This window comes from Varroa jacobsoni, unplaced genomic scaffold, assembly GCF_002532875.2.
Source record: "Varroa jacobsoni isolate VJ856 unplaced genomic scaffold, vjacob_1.0 scaffold_593, whole genome shotgun sequence".
In the NCBI taxonomy this organism is placed as follows: domain Eukaryota; kingdom Metazoa; phylum Arthropoda; class Arachnida; order Mesostigmata; family Varroidae; genus Varroa; species Varroa jacobsoni.
This window is the reverse complement of record NW_019213495.1, coordinates 150,742-177,221: the sequence shown is the minus strand read 5'-3', so window position 1 is coordinate 177,221 and position 26,480 is coordinate 150,742. Positions and strand designations below refer to the sequence as shown.

General features: G+C 42.2%; 1 protein-coding gene and 1 long non-coding RNA gene across 2 annotated transcripts in view; one reads left to right on the top strand and one right to left on the bottom strand.

Moving 5' to 3' along the window:
* LOC111261772 (uncharacterized) overlaps positions 1-12,363 on the bottom strand; it is a 33,624-nt gene extending 21,261 nt beyond the window's left edge. Inside the window, exons 1-2 of the long non-coding RNA XR_002681200.2 lie at positions 12,071-12,363; positions 4,591-4,794 (exon numbers count right to left, since the gene is read on the bottom strand). This is a non-coding gene — a long non-coding RNA (uncharacterized LOC111261772). The remainder of the gene's footprint in view (positions 1-4,590; positions 4,795-12,070) is intronic.
* LOC111261769 (bone morphogenetic protein 7) overlaps positions 1-25,988 on the top strand; it is a 50,552-nt gene extending 24,564 nt beyond the window's left edge. The window contains exons 3-6 of the mRNA XM_022835513.2: positions 5,947-6,170; positions 16,309-16,618; positions 19,771-19,994; positions 22,891-25,988. Coding sequence (XP_022691248.1) covers positions 5,947-6,170; positions 16,309-16,618; positions 19,771-19,994; positions 22,891-23,109 — 977 coding nt within the window. The 3' untranslated portion in view covers positions 23,110-25,988. The remainder of the gene's footprint in view (positions 1-5,946; positions 6,171-16,308; positions 16,619-19,770; positions 19,995-22,890) is intronic.
* Positions 25,989-26,480: the final 492 nt, after the last annotated feature.

Sequence of the window (26,480 nt, the reverse complement as noted above, 5' to 3'; positions counted from 1 at the left end):
GACCGGAAGCATGCGACTTCAGTCATTTCAGGCGTTAAAGAAGGACAAACAAAACATGAGGTAGCTAACGAATATATTTTCATAACGTAGACGACATTGGCTCGTTCGGCCGAAAGGGGAACTGCACTATGGGCGGCGATTCTTATCGAGGGAACACAACGCAGCTTTGGGGGGTGTTAGCAGACTAAGATACGTAATCAAATCAATAGTAGACAACTTGCTGATGACTCAATAGGTGCTAACTCAGTGAACGGCCAATCGCTAGTTTTACGACGTATTGACATCATACTTGTACTGATTTGAAGTCACAGAAATGGTTTGCTTTATTTAGAAAGAGATGTTATTTAATGAAAAAATGTTCGTTTCAATAGTATACAAGTGGAACAACTATTACGCATGTCTCCATAGGTACAATTAAGTCTCAGAGCTCCCGTTGCTTGTTCTGTGGGATCTCTTCTGTCATCCCCCTGTACATGTATATATCCATATATATGTGTGTATGTATTTTTCAATGTCGCCTGCATCGAGTTACCGAGGCCGGCAGCCATCAGCGAAGAAGCAACGCTCAAATCAAGTATGTCGAAGACGACCACTTTTGTTCTCCTGTCACTTTCGACAGAAACGAAGCTTCCGGAAGAATCCGGACTGAGATGGAACGCTTGCCCAGACTCGAAGTCCCGCTTCTTTTACGCCCCGGCTGTACCCGGTTGGTGGGAGCACTCCAGCTGCTGCTGCTGTTACGGCAGCTGCCACTCGGCAACGGTAAAGGTAAAAATGTTGACATCGTTGCAATTCCGCAGGCACTGTTGATCGTCAACACACTTTCGGGAGCTTGCGTCCGCTCTCGCCGATCGCAGTCTAGATCATGCGTTCTTTGTCTATCAGATGGTACCATCGGCAGAGATAGGGCCGCCGCCGCAGCACAGGACAGCTGTCACTTCAACCGATTCGAGGTACATAGGCCCACACGATCACACGTACAGTCAAGCGAACAGCAGCAGGAAACGTAATCGTGCACATTTCGGATTAGGAAGTAAATCTGTAGATTGACAATAAGTAGCAGAGAGTGCGAGATCGCAAGAGAAACAGGTGGAGCTCAATGCAATCGGTCCGGATTGCTCTGGGAGGACTCACAATGAGATAAGGCCGGCAGGATGCAAAGTCATAGAACCATTAATCAGCATTATGCGTCGGGTTGACCGTCTGAGCGGGACAATAGAGTTAGATAAACACTAAAGCTAATCGTTGCGTGGAGACATTGACGAGGCGTTCGACTATCAGGCAGTAGTGATCATTGATTGTATTCATTCGTGCCTGCGCCACGAAAAATATCCACTTTTCGAAACGTATACGAGCACGCGACCTCTATATAATAAACTGCGTAGGCTGTTTTTGCTTTTTCTCGGAAGAAAAAACGATCCTACTGGTTCATTTGCAGCAGTAACAGCGTCCCAACTGTACTTTCTGTATGCATGTGTACTAAATTTGCTAGCCTACAAGCTAGGTCTGTAGTAAAGCCTGTGACTTTACCGGAGCTAACTTTGTAGATTTGTTTGCAAGCTTCTTGGCTTATAAAAGCCGCTTGGCTCAGGTTTCCTACAGATCCTCACAAATAGGCCCATCCATCCTTCGACGCTTCGATATGGTCCCAGCGTCCTACAGCTTAAATCTTCTTCGTCATATCGCTGTGCGATGCTGGTCGACTAGAGGCAGCGTAAGGGAATGGAAGGTGCGTAATTAAATTCAGCTTATATCATATTTGTACGGTCGACAGGCGCAGCGACACGTTTGTTATCATTTTGTGCAAGATCTGTACGATCTCTCGTGAACGTTGATTGAGTGAAGGCGTCGAAATTATCAGATCAGCAATAAAAACAGCAACAACATTAACATTTACAAAATGTATCCGTACGCTTACATAGTGTGTGATGATAATAATCACAGGGTACGCTTGATTCCGTATGACGTGAGTGGCGTTTTGAATGATTCAACTAAACGTATACGCAGACGCAGTATACGAGGAAAAACATCAACTTGAGAAGTTATTCTCAATTTTTTGGATAGGTTTATAACCTGCACTCATGTCTGGACGTTCGTAAACTCAGTACTAATTTTACAGCATCTCTATGATATTTAGAGATAATTATATTAATATTTGATTTTTATATCACTACAGTACATACGGTTGATCTATTCCATAATGACTAATGGTAGAGATGCTCATATACATATATGCAGATAGACAAGCATACGACGTATTTTTATTTCTTTCCATTCTTCTTTTCTGTAAGATAATAGTATTTCAAGAATCAGTCGCATCTTAGTTTCAATACATATAGAGATACTGCTAACTAATGTCGATCGTGTGTCTGATGTACCGTTAATCTATAATTTGGCTTGCTTATTTGGCCCTTGCGTTATAATCATTCAATACGTCCGACCCGAATTTGGCGGATGGCTCGTGTCCTACTGTCATTGAATAACGGCAGGCCTGATCGCGATTGCAAGTCGATTCCGCTTAGTAATAGTCGAAATAGCGTGTTTTTACAAGAAAAGCAAACGAAACCATTACGATCAGAGATACACCTAAAACCACTCAGAGGTTAGAAGGACGAAATGCCCATAATATAGCCCCCTGTATTTTGAACCTGCCCAACCAGATTGTGCCACGGTGGAACGTCAGCAAGGTTTGTCTTTAGAAGAATCGCTCAAATATGATTTACTTGAAATAGAGCAAGCTAGTGGTTAAGACAGCGGGAATTTGATTTTGCGACGAGCGTTGTTGCCGATGTGAGAACTGTTCGTGGAAATTTGCCTCATAAACGACTAGCAAGTAAGAAATATATAGAGACGTACGCGGCTGTTTCTAGCGTTGTGTTTTTGTTTTCTTTTTTTTCTGCAAAAGACCAAGTCTGGTCATGTAAAAGTCAGTTAGGGGACCGGCGGGCGTCGGCGCGAGGTTGCTAGATAAAGAAATGTACATTTCACTTCAGTTAATGGCGCAATCTCGCTTCCTCTCCCAAGCGAGGCTTTCAACCTGAATCGTTTCGAGGGGACCAGCAGCGGTCAGAACGGAACGTTAAGCAAATGCATTTCCCCTGCCGCTTTCGCTTTCGTCCACGGAGGGCGTGCCGACGAAAATAATGATGTACTACAGCAACGCAATGGACTTGTGTTAGCTGAAAACTACCAATGTGAGAGTGTGTCACACTGCGTCGGTGTTTAAACCCCCAAATAGGGCATCAATTAAAACAAACACGTGCTTCGTTTTTAGGGAAACACTAAAATAGATTTTCAGTATACCGAGTAAAAAATAAGTCTAAATAAATTTGCATCGTTTTTAAGGTTTGTGCTGTTCAAAGAGATTTCAAGGGGTGATAGAGTTGAAGACAGTAGGTTGTGGACCACCTTAGCCTATAGGAAGAGCTCCCATCGTTTCTTCTTGGTGAAATTACTACAAAAAAAAAATTACATGAAAGTCTGTGGAACACCTGTAAGAGACAGGTGGGTAGAACCAATGACAAGTAACAGAAACCCAGATGCTGTGGTCAACAGAGCACGGTATAGGTTCTCTTCACGTGCAATTTTGTGTTCTATATGTACTTTAAACAGATGTCCGGTTCTGCGCAACTATCGCAAGACAAAAATCGCCGATATGTGTTAGTTATATTCGAATATGAAAGTGTCTATCGGGTACATCGAACGCCGTGGATCATTAGTATAATTATAAATCAACTCGTATCTTTTAAGGAGTCTTCCTGTATGTTTACCAGAGTCGGCTTTCCAGTCTTTACGGAGTTGTTCTGCATCTGGTGACTGCTGCAGGTGGCTGTCTTCCTAAATCGAAGCGAATGGATGGGATAATCCTTTGCATTTAGTTTGCAATTTCTTTTTTTCTCTCTATGAAAAAGAAATTTCCTCTACAGAATTATAACGACAACAGATAGACGCATGGAGTTTTTATGTATGGGCCTCTCTGTCTGACTTCCTGCTTCAATTAGGCAACGTATACATGAGAAATAGGCCCTAGCGAAACGGTTTCAGTTTAGGGACCGAATCGCATCCAATTACGGTCAATATCACCGTCGATTCCAACTGGTTTTAAGTCAGAATGTTCTCAAATCATATTTTACCTTCTGTGCCATTACTGTATAAAACATTAGCTTTTATATATTTATAAATACATATGACACATAATAACTATGCATAACATGAGTAGGTAAATGGGGTATCGAACTTGTTACGGTAAATACGTTATTGACACACCCACAGATTGCTTAAGCGAACGACAAGGCAATGATGCGCATCCTAAGCATAAACTAAAAAAAAAAAAAAAAAAATAAGTAGCATAAGGAAACTACTGATCATATTTGTTTTTAGGCAACAAAAACAAAAGATAGATAAACACAAAATAAATACTGACTAATAACTAGGGTCCATACATTTTCCGACGTGACGAGGCACTTGTGCGAGAAGGGATTTCTTCGAGATCATCGATCTTTTTATTTGTTTCGAGCTCCGAAAATAATAGACACACAGAGCGAGACGATGTTGGAATATCTTCAACCATAGCAAGTTACCTAAGCTCACCGAACGAGTCCTTAGCAGGTGCCGCCGGCCAAAAGAATGTCGGTGACACGAAATGGAAGGATGACAAGGGCTACGTAATTCAGATGAAGCCTAAGGGCAGCGACCAGATCGCGTCTATCTCCTGCTGCTGCCCTGTGAATTGAAGTAGCTCCATTTGTGTGTAGGTTTTATCGCACCGCTTATTATTGTTCGCGCTGTTTGTATCTGTAATAAACACTGTCGTTGTTGTTAGTGAAAATCACTTTTAACGCATTAACAGAGACAGGTGACTGATACGTTGACGACATTTTAGCAGTTTAAATAATGGTAACATTAGCAGTAGTTCTCTGTGTCAATTTTCGCAGAAGCAACATCATTCGAGTGTATATAAACAACCGTGAAAAAATTTAGTGTGTTGGTTCGGGTCACCTGCAATGCCGTTGTTGTCCCTTCGTTGCTTTATATAGGCTGGTAGCTAAATGTGATATGTCACCACGCTGTTGTACCCTATTTAACATGTTAGTCAGCCAGACGACACAATCCAGGCCAAAGGCACAGGCCAATTATGTCTACGCCGCATTTAATCCCGATTCGACAAACAAATTGACTTGTCTATTTGTTCGTCGAGTCGGGCCGGCATAGGTTCGTGGGGTAACTTTTAATCTGTAAATCCATAAACTCTAGCGTTCGACAGCGCCAATATAAAACCGCCAAACTTCTAAGCAACGTAGAATTTTATCAAAAGGGAGACCTTCGTGAATACTCGTATAAAAATATACGCAATGCGAAATCTTTAATTAGAACACATCTAAGGATAAGACTAGTACTAATTGAGCTAACGTAATTATCTACTTCATGTAGAGATCAGAATCACGTTTCGGGGTAATTCCTAGACCCTTCACTACAAGGATAGTTACGTCATGTCAGGCTGACCGCACAGCCTCAGGCAATTAACATGGAGCTAATGCTAAACACTGCTTATACTGAACACAAAAGATCTAAATAGGACAAAACCAGGAGACAAAAATGTTTTAGGAACAAACCTGTGCTGCAATCAACCGCGCAGGAATATTTTTCATGGCTTGTACCGCATTCGAGTCGTTAGACGTTACTTAAGGCTTGACTACGAATTAAGCTGATCCACCCTGTTTATTCTATTCCATGTAAGATTCACCTCTGTAAAGTCCGAGTGTACTAGTGGATATAAAACTCCAGCATAACCAAAAAACATACATAAAAAGATATACCGCAATGGAGTACACCAACCATGTATTGTAGATCTTAGCTGTGTTGAAACAATTCATGTACTTGCTCTAATATGAAGTTTTTCACATATGACTATTTGTTAACATTGTCATTATTTCCTAATTGTTCCAGCAACTGCTCTGCGATTCTATTTCAACTTATCCCGTGCGGACCCTCTTGAAGAACTTCTGCAAGCTCAATTCCACATTTACAAGCTGCGACCAAAGAATCGAAAGTTCAAAGGACTCCTCGAAGTTCGGGCCTACCAAGTAATGCCAGGTCAAACTCCTGACCAAGAAGAAGGAAATCGTCTGCTTGACGTTCGGAGGATCGGCTATGACGGACTTGGCTGGGAGGTAATCAATCGTGCGACTTTTACGGATTGATAAATTTGACTCAGTTAGTGGTTGCGCGGAAGGCGAAGATAAAAAGTACAGATACATAAAAATATACGTAATCTGTGAATTTCGACCTGCTCTCGAAGCAGAAAAATGTGTTTCTCTTCGAAACACATTTCCCCGCTTCGCTGATCAGACAAACTGTGGAAGCAAAAATATTAGCGAACATAAAAACCGAGAATTTATCATATTCCGTTAAATTTGCTATGGCAATAATGTGTCTTCTCGCTTCGCGAAGAGGTCGCGCTGTCTGTCATACATTTATGACTCGTGTCTGTGGGCATATATACGGTGAAACGAAACTACCAGGCAGCGCCAACGAATATGTGCCGACATTCTTATAGCGCTAGCTACCACAATAATGGCCTGGAAGCACGGGATTATTTAAAAGATGTGAAGGACGTTTGGTACAGAGCTTGTACCAAGCGCGGAGGAGCCTATTCGTACGTCTTGCCCTCGATTCTTATCATATTATAGTATGATTTCTTTTAATACAGTGTTGTCGCCGCAGCTGTGCTTTACTCCTCAATTACGCCGCGTGGCCTATTACTTTTTCAAGTCTTTGTCCTACTTAGGCTATCAGCCTCTACATTGTCGGCCTCTACTCAGACGCTTCGATTCCAGCGGTCCGCTAGGCTTGGCTCACTTCTTACCCCTTTGACTGGAGATCTCCTAATCAAAGATCATTGAGTCTTTTCAGTCCACCCCGTCGAGCGTTGCTCAATCGAGGTCGTTATGAAGTTCTTTTGTCGAGACCCATTTTTGTTCTCTGAGACCGCCGCTCAACCCATCTAACCAGCACAAGCAGCCAGCCAGCCATACAGTCAGTGCAACTCTGTTGGGCAGTCCTCTGTCTTCCAAAGTCGTTTTAGAAAGTTAGCGGACAATCTAGATTAGAGAGCCGCGCTCAGTATTCACATCGAGGCTGCTGCTAGTATGCCTACACTTGACGCTACTTTTGGTCCGTCCACGTGGCTCCCCCGATGTCACAGGCAGGGTTGCAAGCGAGCCAGGACGAACGATTCGTTGGGAACTAGCGCTGCAGTGGAGACCGTGTCGATGGTGGCCGCAGCGTCGGCAGTGGGCGACATAAAGAACGAGAGGCGGTATAGGTTGAAGAAAGGGCTATTTGTTGCTTAAGTAATTCCTCGATACTCAGTCTCTGAGCCTGATTTCATAAACTGATGTTAGTCCAGCTAATAGAAGGTCGGACTCGGTCGAGTGGGCAGGTCGCTGGGTGGATCATCATCGTCATTCTCATTGTATGACCTTTCTCTCCTTAAAGGTGTTTTCTAATGGCGAAAAATTTAAGAGATTTCAGCTAACTGACTAAGGGCAGACGAACAGAATGAAAGGTTTTGTTCAATAGCAGTGATTTCTGAGTGAGTCCCGTGGAGAGTTTGCTCTGTTTCGCTATGGGAATTGTTTTCGAATTTCAGACGAATATTATCATATGCTGGTCTAGCGTCTGCATGAGTTAACGAATGAGTTAAATTGTTGTATATAAATCCTGCCTAGCGGCTCCTGAGTGCGTTTTCATAGCGTTTAGTTGACGATTACCAACTATCAGAGTGACCGTATTATAGTTATACAATTGCGACAAATCTTTTGAGCGTCGTTGATCCTGTTTGACTCTCTACCATCGTGTCTATATCGGTAGAATATCATATCGAGCGATAAACTTTAGACTAATCTGATAGTTGATTGACTCAAAGGCACTGATTATTAGCACAACTGCGGCCTTGTTTTAGCCTATATGTGTTGGCCCATATTATCTCGCTACAAACTATTCACTAACTAATTACTAGGTTAATTGTCCTAAACGAACTATACAAAAAACTAAACAACAAATTTCGCTTGAGAGTTGATTTCTACGTACGTAGCTTTCCTTTGCCGACGCAGCGACCTAAGGCCATCTCGTTCAACGACCTGCTAAGAACAGCCATAGGATTATTTGTCTGAACATTTCATATGGTAAATTATAACAGCTTCACTGTAACAGCCTCCATATTTGACGTGCGCTACTAGAGTCTTACGTTTGCCCGTAAAAATTACAGGACACTATTAGATAATTTCACCGAATGTGTACTTCCGAGCCCAACAACTGACCTGCAAATGCGATTATGTCGACCGCAGTGTAACAAGCCATTGATAGTCGCACCGTATCCAATAATAGTGGCTCGCCCCTATAACTAACGTTATATTAGACGCGATGCAACATACTAAAGCCGCAAAACGGATAAAATGGCCACTCGTAAAGAAGATCTAGCGCCAGCGAGGCAATATGAGTAATGACCTCGGTACTTGCCAAGAAAGAGCCTCAATGTATTTAGTGTGCGCTTTACTCTTTATTGTTATCGCTTGTACAAGCTATCAAATCTTTTTTTCTCCACCTTATCCATACAGCTGGGTCAAAGGTAGAATGTATCGGCATACGGCGGACGCCTATCCTTGCTACGTCCCAGTCTCGTAGCCAGACAGGACTCCCGGTGTTACTGTTTCTTACGGTAGCCTTATTCAGATAACCATATCGGCCAGCTAATGGAAGGCCCTGAAACGGTTCTCGCCGCCGCTCGACGGATAGCTCGACTCTCTAGCGCGTTACTTATTTCGCTGCTTAGACCTTTCGCTTGTTAGATGGCTATAGGAGAGCAGGAAACGATCGTGCAATATAGGACTTTGCTGTGTTTCGAGGTTCCGGTTACACCGAAGGTAAGGACCAATAGCGCCACTGGAGTCAAATCAACCAACCTTCTACTTCACTTACTGAGGAGATCCCTGCTGGTGTTCAGTTGCTTCGCATCCCATTCGCCTTTGCCCTCGTGTTCCGATGAGTTTATTCCATTCTTTGGCTATCCATTCCAAGCATTCCAAGCTATCTTGTACTCGACGGCGGTGTCGGCTTGTGAGAAAGTTGGCTTAAATTGTCTCGGTAGGCTGAGCCACGCCGAGGATACTTGCACACATTGGAGTCGCCCTCCGTCGCTTGAAGACGAGAAAAGCTAAGATTGTTGATTTCACTGACCTGTTCGCTTGTCCATCTCTTAGTTTGCAAACTATGATATATATCTAAAAAAAAAGCCGGCTTGTTATTTCCCTACGTATATTTTTTGCTCCCCCATACCCCTCCCCGTGCCCCTCATGCTGGCCAGCCACAAAGGCGATGTCTAGGACACCGGTCGACATCAGTTTATAATGGCAATAACTACTATGCAACCTTCGACGCATATCAAAAACAATTTCTCTCTCTCTCTTTTGCTCTCACTTTCCCTCTTTATATATATATATATATGAGGGAAAAATGGCAAAAGAAGGGAATAGTGCGAGAAAAAAGAAATAAAGAGGTGTAAGGGGTGGACAAAGGCAGTGGACGAATAAAGAGGATCGCAAATAAGAAGCAAAGGACAAAACGGTAGCGACTGGTTGTTGTCGTCGCTATTCAACACTGGACTACTGCTACTGGCAAGATCTCGGTGTATTTCTGAGTCGCTTTGGTCTGTCCATACGTTTTCGTTAGTACTGAGAGGGGATATGAAGGCTCAGGGCCAAGCGCTCGCCGCACAAATGCTAGCTGGAATGGTGGACGACTTGATACTTTACGAGCTAACTGCTTTTCGACTACCAGCGGCAACAACGGCTATGACGATCGTCATACCGACTATTAAAAGAGAAGTGAGCTCACATGATTTGACCAGCTAGCGGAGTTTTGGCTGGCCGGCTTTATAATAGCTTCCAGCAATAGGTAAGCGTGAGGGTGTTTTTAATAGGCTTCGTTAGTGGCAAGTTACTGTTTAGATGGCAGCTGCTATCACTGATGTTGAGACAACAATAGCCAATGCTGTCAGACGGCATAGATGGACGTGAAAAAATCAGATTCCTCATCCGTGTCAGCAAGGGTGTCACTGAATCAGACGGATGTCAACGATGATAACGACAGACGACAGATGTCGAGGCATGAGCTAAGTACTAAAATGTCAACGCAGAAAGAACGAAAAGCAACAGAGATCTTGCCCTCGTGCAAGTTGCTTTAGTAGCAAAAAGACTAGCTTAAATAGAAATTAGAGGTCGGATTGCGCTTGTGATCATGGCTGACATGGCGAGACTGCATAGCCGGCGCGCGGCTTTCAAGGAAGTCTGTTTCCACCGTTGCCCGCTTGAAAAATATAATGCCATCGTGTGTTGCCCCCGATTCGCAAAATATAGCAGGAAAGCATGGTAATGGCTACAGAAGTTAGGCGAATCCTAGAGCAAAGTTTGGAAAATGGCCGTTCATATGGGATGAAATTGATGCGCTAGTCTCAAATGAACGGTTACGTAATCAAATAGTAGCACCTCATATATGAGTTACTTTACGAACTATGTATAAATAGATAAAATTTAAAGTAAAAATAGATAATAAATAAATAATGAATTACGCAATTAAAAATAAGCAATTACGTTTAGCGTTATGAAGCTTGCTATTTTCTGCAACTCTTATTTCTATCGTTTTTGAATTTCTGTACTCTCTGCTGATTTGCTAAAACATACCGATACCACATGAGACGAGTCGGATAGCTTTAAACTGCACCGGCTGTTATCCTTCCTTAGTTCTTGCCTTTTCCTTTCTTTTTATCTTAGACAAAAAAAACGGAGCGGGTAACCTCACTTGCATTCTGCTTTCCCAATCTGAAGTTAAAATTTAATGCCGCCTATCTGCCGGATTCACAAGATTGCCAACGTGACCAAACGATGCTCATGTCAATCGAAAAATATTTGCCACCATTGCCAAAGATGGGATTGTCTTTTTTGTCGCTGCCTCTATGACGACGACTGTAGCTATAACTCGAGTGGGTCTCTCGTTTGCGTCTTTTATTTGTTCTGTATTCCGATCATTTCAAGCTGATTTACGAAAATAACCGGAAAGCGCCCCTGATTTGACAGACACCGCTTTTTCCTTTTTCCGTAAAACAGGCAAAAAAGGCGGCTGGGGACTCGACCTTGTCATTATCCAGACCTCTACCCCAAAACAAATGAAGGCAAGGTGTCAACTTCAATGGTGCTAGGCGGAATATCATTCTTGACTTGTTTACTGCGTCAAGCTTGCATCTGAGTTTTTTTTATTACAAACTAGAACTAGACTTGGCTTACCACGGAAGTGGTTAGAGAATAAATTACCAGTACTCTGACAGCATATGGACGTTGGTGCTCACGGCCAATATGAACGCTTTAAATATGTTTATTGTTATGCATTTCGAAAACTAAGTATACACATGCGTCTCTTGCATTCTTAGAATAAAGTGGCAAGCCAAAGGAAAAAAAAAGTTAGCTAGCACTATTCTCAGGACAAAACAAGACCAATTCCAGAATGACCACAAGGTTGTTCTGTGAGGTATGCAGAATGCAGACGGGAGAAATCTAGCTTTCGCGAAGGTGGAGAAGGGAAGACGTTATCTGCAAATGTCATCCCCAGTGGTCCCATTTTGCCATGAAATGTCCAATTAGCAATACAGCTTTGCGCCTTATGGCTGGCCACTGTTGATTCAAAATCTATTCACATGAGTAGACGGTAATTGTATGTGTACGGGTATTCAGGTCAACACGGTAAGGACATGCGAAAGAGTACCCTGTGTATTGTCGAATATCTCGGGGTTGTCACCAGAATTGGGCATGCGTCGCTGACACTATTTAGTTTGATACAATTTTTCTATAACTTATGCTGCTAAGAATAAAGAGTGGGGTGTTGCTGCAGGCGTCTACAAAGACATACAAACTATTCAGCCATCGTACTGAAGTACGGTTCGTCGACAGTCGGGCGTGATGTGGCGACAGTCATTTTTTAAGCTTGCTGCTCTTATCATAGAAGCGAAAATAGAACGTACCCTTTGCACTCTCCGGAGAATCCGCCTTACATGATCTCTGCCTTGCGTACTTGTCTTCTTACACCTAATTAGTGGCAGACGGGTAGAAGCTTCATAGCAAGAAAGCAGCCACTAGCAAGAGATTCCTTAACCAGAATATAGCAGAATACATAGTTATAACATGCTGCTGGTAAAGTTGACCGAACGCGATCAAGCTAGTAACCAAAACGAATGCGTTAACGTTGAGTCGGCAGCCGACACTGCGTTTTGTGAAATATCGGCCTATGTTACTCTGGGCGCACGTTTAGTCTATCCGCCCCTTCGACCAACTGCCGACAGCTACACTGCCATGGATAGATTCATGATACTGGCATACGTATCATCGTCGAGCGGCTGGGTCTAGCTTAGGTAGCCCAGGCGTGCTTCGCCACGTGTCCTCTTGTTCGTCTTGTTTCGTCTGTCAGAGGGTGTACAACTATCTGTCCAATGCTAGTTTCGGTGCTATAGTATTGCACGAGCTACACTATCTGTCCAGACTCGATGGCGGACCGACGATTTGAAAGTACGTTGTGGACAACGCGTCCTTATGGTAAACAGTGGTCTGTCGTTAGCTGCGATTAAAGCATCACAGAGTACGAACTAGTTTAAAGTGATCAAGGAATGGTTTAGACAGATATGTTAGATATACAACTAGCAGAGCTGGCGAATTTAATGCAAAGTGAATGGACGGCATTTTCTGATGACCAGTTAGCAAGGGCATTAACATCTATGTAGACGGGGTTGCAGACGGGAAAATCGCTACAGACTGTGCGCATACTTGTTGCCAACATGAATGTGCTGAATAATTGAACTCGGCGGCCTTTTCGAGGGCAAAGGGCTCAACAGCAGGCCAGTGGTTAGTGAGTCGGCTCTTCACTATTCTTCCAACAGTGCCACGCACTATTTCCACTCGGACACCAACCCATTGTATCTCTTTTTATGCAGCGTCTCGAATGTACACAGTTATGTGTGCAAATATTGCACCGTTTCGGTACGGTTTCGCCAGGCCTTTTACTTAGGCAAGTTGTCCAGGGCCGACTATAATTTGCAAGCGCTCGCCCTGGCTAAGCCGTTTATGCAACTGGCAATTTCTGCTTCGTGTCTACCGGCACCTGACCAACCAATAGGCAGGCCGATCGATCCACCAATAAACCAGACGATGCTGGCTTGCACTTTCCAATGTCGTGCGAGAAACTAGTTAAGACTGAATACCAGGCAAAAACTTTGGGATTGCAGGACGTTGTAGTCCCTTCGGGGCATCCGTGGCAAAAAAGGCAGTCGAGGCCTGCTGGCCGGCTTTCTGCCGCAAAAATGTCTTAGTTTAAGTAGGACTCGTGTAACGCAGCGGCAGAGGCCAACCAGCATCTAGAGTAAACACTTACTTTTCCCCTGATGTCTTCTTCACTTCGCAGTGTCCTATGTCCACAAGTCAGGTAGCAGTCACAAAACCTTTCACTGCCTTTCAGTTCAGGCTCCAACTTATTCCCTTTCTCTTCGTAGTAGTTTTTAGGTATATTCGACTAACTAACGCTCCGCCAAAGCTGCCAAATTCGTCTTTTTCCTTTCCATATTCTTAGGTTGCCAGTCGTTCGCCTACTCTTCGGCGTTTCACTGTGACCCTAATGCCGTCGTCGTTCCCGGCTGTCGCGGCAACTGCTACTCTATCCTTTTTCCTTCACCTTCTTTGACTGCTTCAGCTCTCCGTAGGTAGATAACTTTGCCAGAGGCGGCTGACTGATCTTCGTTGCTTCTCGAGTTGTCTACAGCGTCTGCTTTTCTACTCGTAATGCTATCATTCTTTATCAAACTCTTTCCTACCGCGGCAACTTTTCCCACTGTTTTTCGGCATCGTTGTCCTGTTAGTCAATGTTCCCTTTCCACCATTTCTTGACCACCGCACGAAAAACCATTGACGTTTCCCAGTGTTCTATTCTCGGGACAGCCGCCTGACCTCATTTTCCGTCTGCACGATTAACGCGCCCGCGACTGGCGCCACTAGTAGCTATTGACCGCGAGCAAGGTACAAGTTTTTCTTGCGGAAGTAAAAAGGAGCTACAGACGGGGGAAAGAGACGAAGAGGAGAATACGATAGGAGCTCAAAATTGGTACAATTTTGGCAGTTGGTACCGCACAGTTCGGCTTTCTTTCGTCAGACAACAAACAAACGCTTGATTTCACCTGCTGCGAGTGCACAAAGAATGTCTTATAAGAACAGAGTGCAAGGCCATGCGGGTAGGTGCTGTGTTTTTTCTGAACCGTCTCGTTTCTGTTCTTGAACGACGGACCCTTTCTTTTATCTATTTTTTATTTCCTTTGAGCCTAGCAGTCTCTTACGTTACTTTACTCAACTCCCATTTCTTGCATCCTTTGTTTAGGCGTAAATGCACGGACTTTTATGTGCCCACGAATGGTGCAAAAGCAAGCGCCTAACGACGAACAACAAAACAAGGCGCCATCGATTACCTAGGATTTCTTATCGACGCCTGCCTTACCAGTCAAAACCATTGGACACACGAGACGACCTGACCTGCATTTGGATGATTTTTCTTTTTCGCTTCTTTTCCTATTGGAGGTCCACTTTTTGGAAGCAAAAGCTTTTTTGTACTTGGATATAGGTCCAACATAAAAGACGTACGGCCTCAAAGGGCCCGGTACCAACAGAAGCAGTAGCAGCATTATCCAATGCTTTTCTATATTCTCTATCCCCATTATAGCTCCCCCAGCTGATGTTTTCTGCCTCCGGTCAGCTTTTCAGTAGCTAAGAATGTTCACGAATTCAGTCAGCCCAGCTTTTACTCTTTTCTTAACGGCATCTTAGCAAAGCAATGTGCAAATCGAGCGCAATTTGCTGTCTTTGTTTACTGCACAGTTCACTTTTTGCCCCTAGCACCACGTCGGTGAACCTGCTGTGTGTGTCAGTCGATGGTTCCAGAAGAGAGTCCGAGCAAAATGGGTCCAAAGAGAAAGACTTTTACTGAAGGCTTTTGGGAGCTTTCATTTGTCCTGTTTCGTTTCCTTAACAGACGAAAAGCCCGCACCTTTAAAGCTACATCGGTCAGCTAGGCCCACACCACTTCCTTGGATGACTCACGTAAAGCTATGTCAACCGCCCCACCTCGAATATCACAAAGGGTTTTTAAAGAGAAGAATCCGGCGAAGCCACAAACTTTCGTTCTACAGACCTGTCAGGCCCACACCCAGCATCTAGTATTGTGTAAAAATGTTCGGTGGTTTTTTGGGCTTTGGTCTACAAGGAGCACAAACTACGGTGCCAACAAGAGTAGAAAATCTTGGACAGAAGTTTGCCGTGGGCTAGAGGGCAAGCAATTGCTGTTACAGCTTGCAAAACAATGTAATTATCACCGGATCTGTAACAAAGCCTTTCCATCGTCTCCTAGAAATATATGACAGTGCAAAACAGGGTAGCAAAACAGCGCCGCAAGCAAACTTTTAATAGACTTGGATATACGTTTAAACTGTATGTTACAAAAAATAGTGCAACCTGGGATTGAACAACGGACGAAATAAAAAGCGTCGTCACTTCTTAGACGTAATTCTGTAAAATTAATATATGACATAAATGCAATTATGACCGATACAACGCAAAATACAATTCGCTTCAGAATTGATGTCTAAATGAAGCTCGATGCTCAAGAGGGGCAGTCCTTTGCGAGCTTTTTCCATCCATTTTAGCTGGATGGTTGTTTACTTAAAACGATGTTCGATAAAACACGTACAGACTATTGAATCTTTAAATCCGAAAACAGCAAGAATAAGGTAAACCTCAAAGAGAACCATATAGTGGTTAATTTCGGCCATAGATCGATCGGCTTATGACGAAAAAAAAGGGCAGAAAATATAGATAGCTGTCATGTTTGCCTTAGCGTTTTGCCTTGCGGTGCTGAAATGTGTCAACGATTAGATTATAGCCGCATGCTGTCTTTCAGTAACGATTGTTGCTTGTCTATATATAGACAACGCTGCATTACATTGATTGACAGAACAAAGGTTAAAGCCGTTAGTTAGAATTTAATTGGAGTGTATACGGTTGTACCATGTATTATTCATTCATTCATATATTGGAAGCAGGTTCTATCGTTTTGGCGCAGAAGGGCGGTCGCTTGAACGAATCATCAAACATATAACGGGTGTAAGGTTATTCTGACGTATATTCGATGTACACGACATCTAATTTTATTTTCCCTTTGCTTTTGCCGCAGGTGTTTTATGTAAAGGCTGCAGTGGATGACTGGCTTCGTAATCCGGCACTTAACCTCGGTCTGTTTCTCACCGTCCGAACCCAGAAGGGTCGTCGCATGCCTGATCAGCAATTTCGCTTCGCTCGAAAACAAATAGGGACGTTCAGGACGTCATCGGGCGAATCTTCGGCCTCGTTTGGTGGAAGCACTTCAGCGAGTTCTGGTTCCGTATCAAAACAGCCTGTACTTGTCGTCTTCAGTAATGACGGTCGATCAAGTCAACGAAACGAAATGAGCAGCAATGGTAATACAACCGAATCGTATTCTCTCGGTAAGTCGATAAGTCGCATTATCCATCTAGTTATAACAATTACTATTGTTATAATTATATTATATGAGAATAGTGTGATATATGATAATTAAGCCTTCGAGTGTGTGTAGGGGAAAGCTGGGCTATATAAGAATGAAGATTACATAGGCCACTTTCTTCTTTTCGAATTTTACTGATATTAAGGTTTCATACGTGTACAGGTCATAAATTCGCACAAATTTCTAGAGTTTTCTTCTTGGACCATGTTATGTGGAACAGTTAAGTTTTTTTTTCGCAAAAAAAACACCTCATTTTTCGCTAGTCCTCCATTTCTAAGCGGAACTCAGGTTACGTTCTATAAAAAGCAATAGCTACAGGGCAAACAGCCGCGACTCTCGCCGATGGTTCAGAAGTCATGCCAGCAGCTACAAGAATCAAAGAGTCGACGGTGGGCATTGGTAAAATTCAACAGCTATAATAGTTATAACCAATACAGTCTATTATGTCACATAGAAATACTTCATGAAGTGTCTAAACGCGAGAGGAATTAAGCTGTTCTAAAGGTCCAGGGGTATTTACATGTACCTAGACGAAGTGCTTTATAACAAATTAACCCTAAAGATGTACACTTTTAATAGCTTGTGTGCAAACAACACGAGGACGAACACAGTATTCGTTTATGGTCGGACAGTCAAACTGAAAACATACGTTATTCCCATAATTTCGGTAGCAACCATTCTGTTTCCTATACGTCATTCAGGAAGCAGAAATCCTAATTGTTTACTGTGCAACAAACGCCATCGTCGATAAGATGAATTGATAAAAATTCTACTGCATGGTCACGCTGGGGACCATAGTGGCCAGGGTGAAGTGGAGTCTGAATGCCATCACAGAGAACTTAAGAAAACTTATAAAAAACAAATCAGCTTAGAGCAAACGTGTTTATAAATCAATTTAAATTAAAGTGTGCCTTTGTTGTCAACAATGTATATATAATTGATTTGGAAAAAAAACTTCATTAACGGTCGAACAGCAGAATGCTTTCGACATATGCATAACATTGCCAATGATCACAGAAACTTATCATAGATAGTTATTTATATTAGAATGACAGTCAACTTGGCCCTAGTGAACAGCGGACACGAATGAAATACAATTCATCGATTTGCTAGGACCTGAGCTATTCGAAAAGCTTCTCCAGACTGCACAAGAAAGTCTCACGCAGACCTGGGGTAGACAAATCGTCATCTCTGATTTTTCTACCTCAGCAGTAAATAATAGAAAGCAGGGACTTGTATAGCCGTAATCATGACGCTTTCTAAGCCGAAAAACATTTCTCCTTCAGCCGTATTAAATGACGCCTTTCTTTGAACCAAAACATGAGATCGTATGGACTACTAACATAAATGACCTTAATAGATATTTTCTTGGAAATGAATAAGCTATAGTAAGCTCTTTTCGGCCACAAAAGTAAAAGATTTTTCTGTCCTTGACAAATACACTGTTATATTTTATTTTCCTTATAATTTCCTCTCCGTGGGACCTGTTGCTTTGAATGGTAGCATAAAGTAAATTTTAGCCCTTATAGCCCTACCCTGTCGCGGTCATTATCTAAAATCTCACGCTGACCCTAAATACACTAGCTGCATGTAATAAAAAAAAAAAAACGTTTTTACACATTAGATTTCGATAAGAACAAAATGTATGGCGTCCAGGAGACGAAAATTTGGTCAGTTTTGAAAGTATTCTTTATCGCGAAATAGGTAGTACGTTGGTAATGGTGACCCACTGATAACAAATTTTCTTTTTATAGAATTAATTCTAGTTTTTTAAAAGCTCTTTCTGAACTCAGCTAAGGATGTTGCCTGCAGTATTCAACTGAATAATGTCTATGTCCTGTCGGTCGTATTCGACACTTCAGACGCCCGCTTTGATTCGACCGTCCCAATGCAAATATATCCCACAAAGATCCTGCATGACGTGCTGCACAAAAGAGCGGTTGAATAGACTCGAACGAATAACCGTTTGAGGAATCGTTCGTTCTCGCCATAGACCTCATCTGCCATAATTGACTATCACACTTCTAATTTATAACCAGAATAACAACAGCTTATTGACAAACATAGCAATCTACTTACGATTCAACCACGTATAATACGGTCGGGAGATGGAAGCTCCTTTCATTCTACCGCAACGGGTAATACACAGCGTTTTCCCTACACAATGTTGGCACTTTTGTATCAACTGTAGCCGTCAAAGGACGCAATGGAATCCTTGCTGTTCCTAAGCTTATTTCAAATTGTTGTCCAGTTCGGTCTCAACAACGGCCGCACATTACAAATAGGTTGGTGCGCGTTCCAACCACCAGTTCCCGCGTGAATTTAACACGAACCAGTACAAAGCTGCATTTTTAAGTTTTTTTTTTTTTTTTTTTTATGAAGCTTAAATACTCGCTATTCAACTTTTTTTTTGCTTAAAAACAAAAAAAATGAAAGGAGCTAATCAATCAGTTCGTCTCAACTTCAACTCGGTGAAGCACTTAAGTGTACAGACCATTCACGCGAATCTCGACTAGCGAGATTAGGTATTTTTCGTGCAGATTGTTTAGCTATCTGCACATAACTTAACAGAAAACAAATAACTATTGGAATGGCTACAGTAAATACACGCTTATAACGACCCGATTGTCCCAGTTAGCCAGACCCAACACTTTTTTTTTATAGGTCGTCACGAATGGTATTTCCTAGCGTCTACTATAGTTCATATTTATGCACCATATACTATTCAGTGATAAGTTAAGTGCATGTTTAGCTGATGTCGATAGCTTCTATTCACCTAATTACGTTACTAGAACGGAGCTATAACGATTCTTTGCCTTTACGAAGCGTACAACCCATAGATTGGTTTTGATAAACGTTTTTGAGATGCCGAATTAACAATTGTAACTTAGTTCAGTAGATCAACTGAGCGATATAAGAACTAGACAAACTCATATGTATATCATGGACACGTTTGATCTAATGGTTGTAAACCAGCTAAATTTGTCATATCACCAATAGGACTCGAGCCCCGCAGCAAAGTCAAAACTGTTGGACCTGCAAAAACGACAAAGATCATCATGTATATATATATATTATTCTATTACATATTATACCGCTGATGTTAAATTGCAGGCGACTCTCGAAGCCGTTCTCGTCGGTCCGTTCCTACACTTTCACCAGCGGCCCAATATGAAGTCATTGGCTCAACCAGCACCGATCCTTTGTCAGGGCATCATTCTCATTATCAAGATTCGAAGGAGCCTTGTGCGCGATATGACCTCTACGTCGATTTCGAGAAAATTGGTTGGTCATCGTGGATCATTTCACCGAAAGGCTATCAAGCTTATTATTGCAAGGTTCGTATGCGTTCTTCTAATAGAGCTTGGCAAGGAAACATATACAAACTCCATCTAATAACAAATAGTTCACCGGAATTTTTCGCGTTAAAAAGAAAAAGCAAAGCTCCCTTTTGGGGCTCCGCATACAGAGCGGTATGTTTTGAATGCCGAGAGATAATGTATACCTGCACATGCCTTGTACGTATTTTGAAGCACTAATATTGGTCTATCTTGTTTACCTAGCCGTCTTCTCCAGCGATAAGGTGACCGCTGGGTGAACCATGCGACTACGAATATTCTGCATACGGAACTGAATGAGCATCGCTTAACGGCGCATTACTTACTACTCTTAGGCGGTGCCGTCCCAGACGTGAATTTTTTATCACAAAAGCACACGAACATAGATTATGGGCACGTCCATACTGTGCGCCAGTACCGTTCACTTGTATCAAGTTGTTTGGCCTCATCTTTGCAGCCTAGATTAAATAGGCAGCGAGTTCTGACCGAAACCATTTAGTCGAAATAGCGAGACAGAGAGAACTAGCTCATAAGAAAGGATGAGACAGAATCGACAAATTCGCGCCTATAGTAGATAATGACTTGTCAGATACATATTGAATATTGATTGAGTATTGCAGGAATCAATATCGGTATGCCTGAGCCTGACTAAATGGCGCAAGCGTGTTGCAATAGGTCAGGCTGAACTGACTATTACATCTGCTTCCTGTTTAATCACCGTTGCGGACCAATTGTCAGCATGTTATAATTGGCGGAATGACTACTGATGACGAATGCTAATTGACAGCTTAAACAGGACTTTACCTCATTCATTGTTTCTGCTTTTTGGGAGTGCATCAAAGGACATACCGGTCAAGACCGACAGGGCAACGCACACATACCGTTGTCATCTACATACTTCTATCATAGCAACGCGAGATGTAGTTGTATCGATTTAGTCTGTAAAAAAAAACTCTTTGTCGAAAAATAACCACTGGATAGGTCTGCGTCGTTTTAGTTTGTCTTTTTCATCCATACAAAGCAATTTGTTCACTATCTATTTACTGAGACAATGTTACTCACGCTCGCAAGCCTATAAACAAAGGAGCACTATTATTATGTGACTGGTTGATAAAAAACCGGTCATCACTTCCTCATTCATATACAAACTGTACGACACAATGCTTGCAGCCCGTCAAAATGCACGCAAATAAATGTAGTCTACTAAGGAACATGCTTAAGTCAACATTTGCTGTGCTACAATAACTTCAACCAGAGACCTATTACATCCAGTTTTGCTCTGCTTGTCTCAGTCACACACACTTTTCTCGACTAACAAACCAAGCTTCTTTAGTTAATCATCTACAGATACTACTTCACATCCCGCATTAGGTAGCTGGAATCCAAGTAAATTTCTTTAACAGCGCATAACACGCATAGCAAGAAAAACTGACAAACCTACATAGGCCCCTGTGTTCTCTGATGCGCTGCGATGACAAGAAGAGAATTCGCGGTATCAGCAAGAGGTCTTTTCATTTAATACTGTCCCTGCACTTTTAAAGGCTGTGCGCGTATTTTTCGAGTACGTTAGCGATGCCCCCCTGCGATCGAAGAAGCTTGGGGGGTGAGGCCACCGGAAGATTCATCGTTGTTGCCGATGTTGTCATGACCGCGCAAAGGGAATTTTGCTCCATAGACCTGAAGCTCTTATGCTGCCTTGTTGGCTAGTCGTACGGAGAAAAGGTCAGCCGCAGTTTCCCTATATTAGGCATAGCGGACAGTGATAATCATGCGCGAAAGGGGTCTCCACGATGAAAACAAGTAGGCGAGTTCAATGGTACTATCCTGGACGGTGCAGCTTAAGCGTTTATGAACGCCAAAGACGTTGCTGCTGTGAGTAGCCCAGCCGACCGCAAATAAAATGGCCCTAATTCGACGATTGCATAAATTGTATCGTTAGGACCAAAGGTACTGTCGGTGGGCAATTACCATCCTGAGATATTAAAATTACAGCCTAGACAATCCGGCGAATCCACCTTCTAGCCAAAGTTCACGTGGCACATCTTACCGCGCGTCGACATCGAACGTTCTCCATGTATTAATAAGATCGTCCACTCCGCCCTGATCTATTTCTAGTCTATTACCGAGACAGAGTTAGCGAGCTACTACTGCTGCTATTTACCAAAGAAATAACAAGTTGGTTTACATATATCTCATCTGTGGGTAGCGGGTTGTGGAGATTTGCCCGTATGACGAGTGTATTCATCGTGCGGGGAAGAAACCAGCTGCGAAAGTAGGGAAACATAGCCTAATGTTCTTCCTTACGCTATCTCACTCGCTCTTTCTCTCTCTCTCTTTCTCTATCTCTCTCCCTGGTCCAGTATGCAAACTATAAATGCGTAATACGGTGATAATAATAATCGATGCGGCCGATGATCGTATCATACCAGTAGGTGAGGTTGATCGAAAGAGAAGATTTTCTGGTGACGAGAACACGGACAACGACGACGACCAATGACACACATGTATCATTGATGCATTAAGAACGCACATGAGCATAAAAAGACGTAATAACGTACAGTAACAAAAGGCACAGCATCGAATTGGCTGATAAGGTGCAACTTCATGGCCGCTAAAAGTGATGTCAATGGGAAGGGGAGGAGTAAGGCTGCTTGTAAGACGATGCATTGGCAAGCGTCTGCCCGGCCCGGTATAACAAAACGTGCATTAGGACTATTTAATATGCATTCACATGTCGTGCCCACTCAGCAGAAAAATGGAGCTCCTACAAACATGTGTCCTCGGTCGAAGGATATACATACAATAATAATAATAATAAAGGTAATCAATTATTTGTAAACTTAACCTTTTAATTACCCATTGCGATTTTGGTGTGTTCCTATTTTTCTCTTTTTAGGGGTCGTGCTCGTTCCCTCTGGGGCAAAATCAATGGCCGACAAATCACGCCACGGTTCAAAGTATCGTCAACGAACTTGGCCTCAGCGAGGGTGTTGGTAAACCATGTTGCGTGCCCAATAAACTGTATTCCATCAGCCTTCTGTACTATGACGATAGCGAAAACGTAATCCTGAAGCAATACAACGATATGGTAGCAGCTAGCTGTGGGTGCCACTAGCGAGACACTAGTGTATCGCAAATGGACGAGAAAAGAGAACTAAAAAGGATCTGTAATGAAAATAGCGAACTATATACTTATCAACACGTTCGAGGCATCGAATTGTCTCTAGAAGCAGATTAAATATGGCGGAAATGATCTATCTGAAATAGAGGCTTCGACGAGTGTATTGAGCGTACCTAAACGGATAACTTGATACAAGCATAATTGAAATGATGCTATTGAACACCGTGTGAGCCTTCGGCTCTTACTTGTCACCGTGGCTGTCTTTAGACAACGGCAAAAGTAGAAAACAAAACTGATGCCGGAAATACCAACATGTAATAGAAGTGCAAAATACAACACTTCTATGAAATACAGTGTGCCCTCGTGGGCTGCGCTGCTGTCTTACAGTAAATGTAGAAGGACCGTTGACCTAAAGACAAGTACGATAACTGGGTCTATCGTTAGAAGCCATCAAATCGTCAGTAGCAATTGTTGTCCCAGGAGGAGATAAAACATTCCTTTGCAACTCGTTTCGTTGACGGCTCATCTTATCACGCAGCTTAGCAGCCCCGTAAGCTCCAATGGGTCAGTCTAACCTATGGGATTAGTTGCGGGCAGTAGAAACATAGAGTCTTGTTTTGAGCTCACTAACCTGCTTCAGCCTTCTGTGCTATCCCTGAAGGGAGGTGCACTTCCAGCATCAACAGCAAGATCTGAACTTGAAATTCTCAGAAACGCTACTCTGTTTTTTCCTACTAGAGTGGAAGGCATAAGCATGATCTCCGCAAGTATGAACTTTTTTTTGCTTCTAGTCGAATGAAGGACCACTTGTAAATGATATGTGCGCAACCTAATGTTGAGAAAGCGTACCTTACAAATAAAATAAACCTAGTACAATACATCTCATGACTACTTATATAATTATAATGACATAGTCATGTTTAAAGGAGGTATATGCGTGTTGTCTAGGTAAAACCCAAGAGTTTTTAATGAGACCTGGGAAAAACCTAGAATTCTTAGTCCTTTCGAAAAGCAAAAGGGAGCAAACACGTAGGTCCTCAAGAGAAACACCTCTCACCAAATATTTCAAAAAATGCACACTGTACGATGGAGAATTTCAAAATCTATATAAAGAAAAACACTCATATTGTACAGTATTAATGAATAACCATGCAGCAATCGTTGAAATAAAAAGGGACATAGTACGATTATAGAATATATGTCTCCCGTACAGTCAGTCAGTCAATATAGATTGCACGACACGTATTAAGTTAATGTCCGTGGGGTAACGGCAACTAATGAAGCGAATGAAGCAGTGACAAGCAGTCCTGGCCTTATGGGGCGGTAGCTTAGCTGACCGGATCGGATGTGTGTTAATATCTGGCAATCTGAGGAATAACATGTAGGATAACGATCCTAGAAAAACCCTTGACTTGACGGAAGGCCAAATCCTAGAATCAACCACAAGGTCACCCTGCTAGTCACCGAGTCAGCCCTATCTTTGATTACCATTGAAATAAGATGCAGTGAATTCTGTTGTATTGTACAATAATTGAAATGAAAAAAAAACACTCGCTAAATAAAATGCCGATCGGTAATTGCTGTTTAATTCCTATAAAAATCGTGTGAGTTCTCAGAGACGCGCAGAGTGGAAGTTCTTTTGTTTATGAGAGTAAGAAAAGATATCGGCATGTAAAGGAGTAGATACTGGGAACTACACATGGTTAGCGACCGCACGAAGTGAAAAGATTGGTAAATGATAGTCTGTCACAAAACAGTGAAATGTATTTAGATTAAAAAAAAAAATCAGCAGCAGAAACTTACAAAAAGCTACAAAAATTTCGCTCTGTGTCCCTAAATACTATTGGTGACGGTGATAATCTCTAAAATATTTGGATCATATGTTATTTGTCGTAGGCTAGATTCCGCAATGCGCTTTTCTGTGTAAGAAAAAAAAGTTTAAATGTTACCGTTCTGCTGCTCGACGCCTTCCGTCATATTCTTATGGACCTAAGATCTTCTGACGTATAGCTCTTGATGGTTGATTGTAAACGACAAACGGAGTTCATATGGTACTCCTCATAACAAAACTATACCGCTTAGGACGACATATTATGGAAGTCATAAAAATGCGCCTATAGAATTGTGGCAACATGGAAGAAGTTCAATTTAGTCACCGGAGTGAACAGTTAGCAACCTGCTGACTCCTAGATTTTGCGAAAGCATACGATAGAAAAGAGCTTGATTTTATATTGGAAACCAAAAAGAGTGTCTGTAAAAATATTGGTCCTTCTGTATCAGATTACCATCTACGAGATCATCTATGGAAAAAAAAAGTTAGCTAATTCTAAAACACCTACATTGTTACCTAATAGAGACAGCTAAAATAGCAAAGACTACAGGATTAATCAGTCAAGGCGGAAAATTTGGAGCTAATTTCATTTGAGATCAGTCAACGTTGCCTGTTTCCAAGTTTAGAAGCACTGACAGATTCCCCAGGCAACCGGTTCAGTAGACACTTGGCTAAACTAGATGGCTGAACGGCGAATGGTCAACAGCCGGTTGCCGGTAATGACGTATTGCTAGGGCCCAGTTTCTTCTCCAAGGGGCAAAGGAGGTTAACGTCGAAACAGAAGTGCAGATATTGCGTAGTGCCCCGCCGTACTTTTTCTTTGAAAACATAATTACTAATATTATATAGATATATATATATATATATATACATAAGATTAGTAATAGCACGACAATACGGATAAGTATAATATTAAAAATTATTGATACTATCATGTGACAATGATTTCAAACAGAGGAAATAACGAAATAGTTGTTGAAAGATAATAACTAGCCATTACGTGTTATAATGAGAACAAACAACCCGATGTCAAAACTGTAAAGTCTGGTGTGTTCTTTTCGTCAATGAGCGAATAACCTGTTAATTCGTTCGTTTAGGGTTACAGTAAGGATGGTGACAAAGTATTCGGTTCCTTCCAGTTCAGCTCCACTTTTGTAATTTCAGTGCCAGAGTATAATATAACGCTTTGTTTTGCACGATATAAACTTTGCATCCGACGTTCATAGACTTCATAAATCCTTTAGTTTTGCATAATATATCATTGATGCGCATTCATTACTTTCGATATTCAAAGGTTCTTAACACAGGATCATAATGATACCAATTAAATATTTGCATTCTATACGAAATCTATCGTTGGTCTATTTGAAATCGTGGGTCAGAACCGTTTTTTTTTTTTACTTCTTAGAGAATGCCAAACTGCTTCTAACATGATGTGCAAGAGCAGAGAAATGTCAAAAACGTGTGCAGGCGCATTAAAAATCCTGCGTAAAGGTACCTTATGCGTGTATGTGCTTTGCTCATGCACATGCTG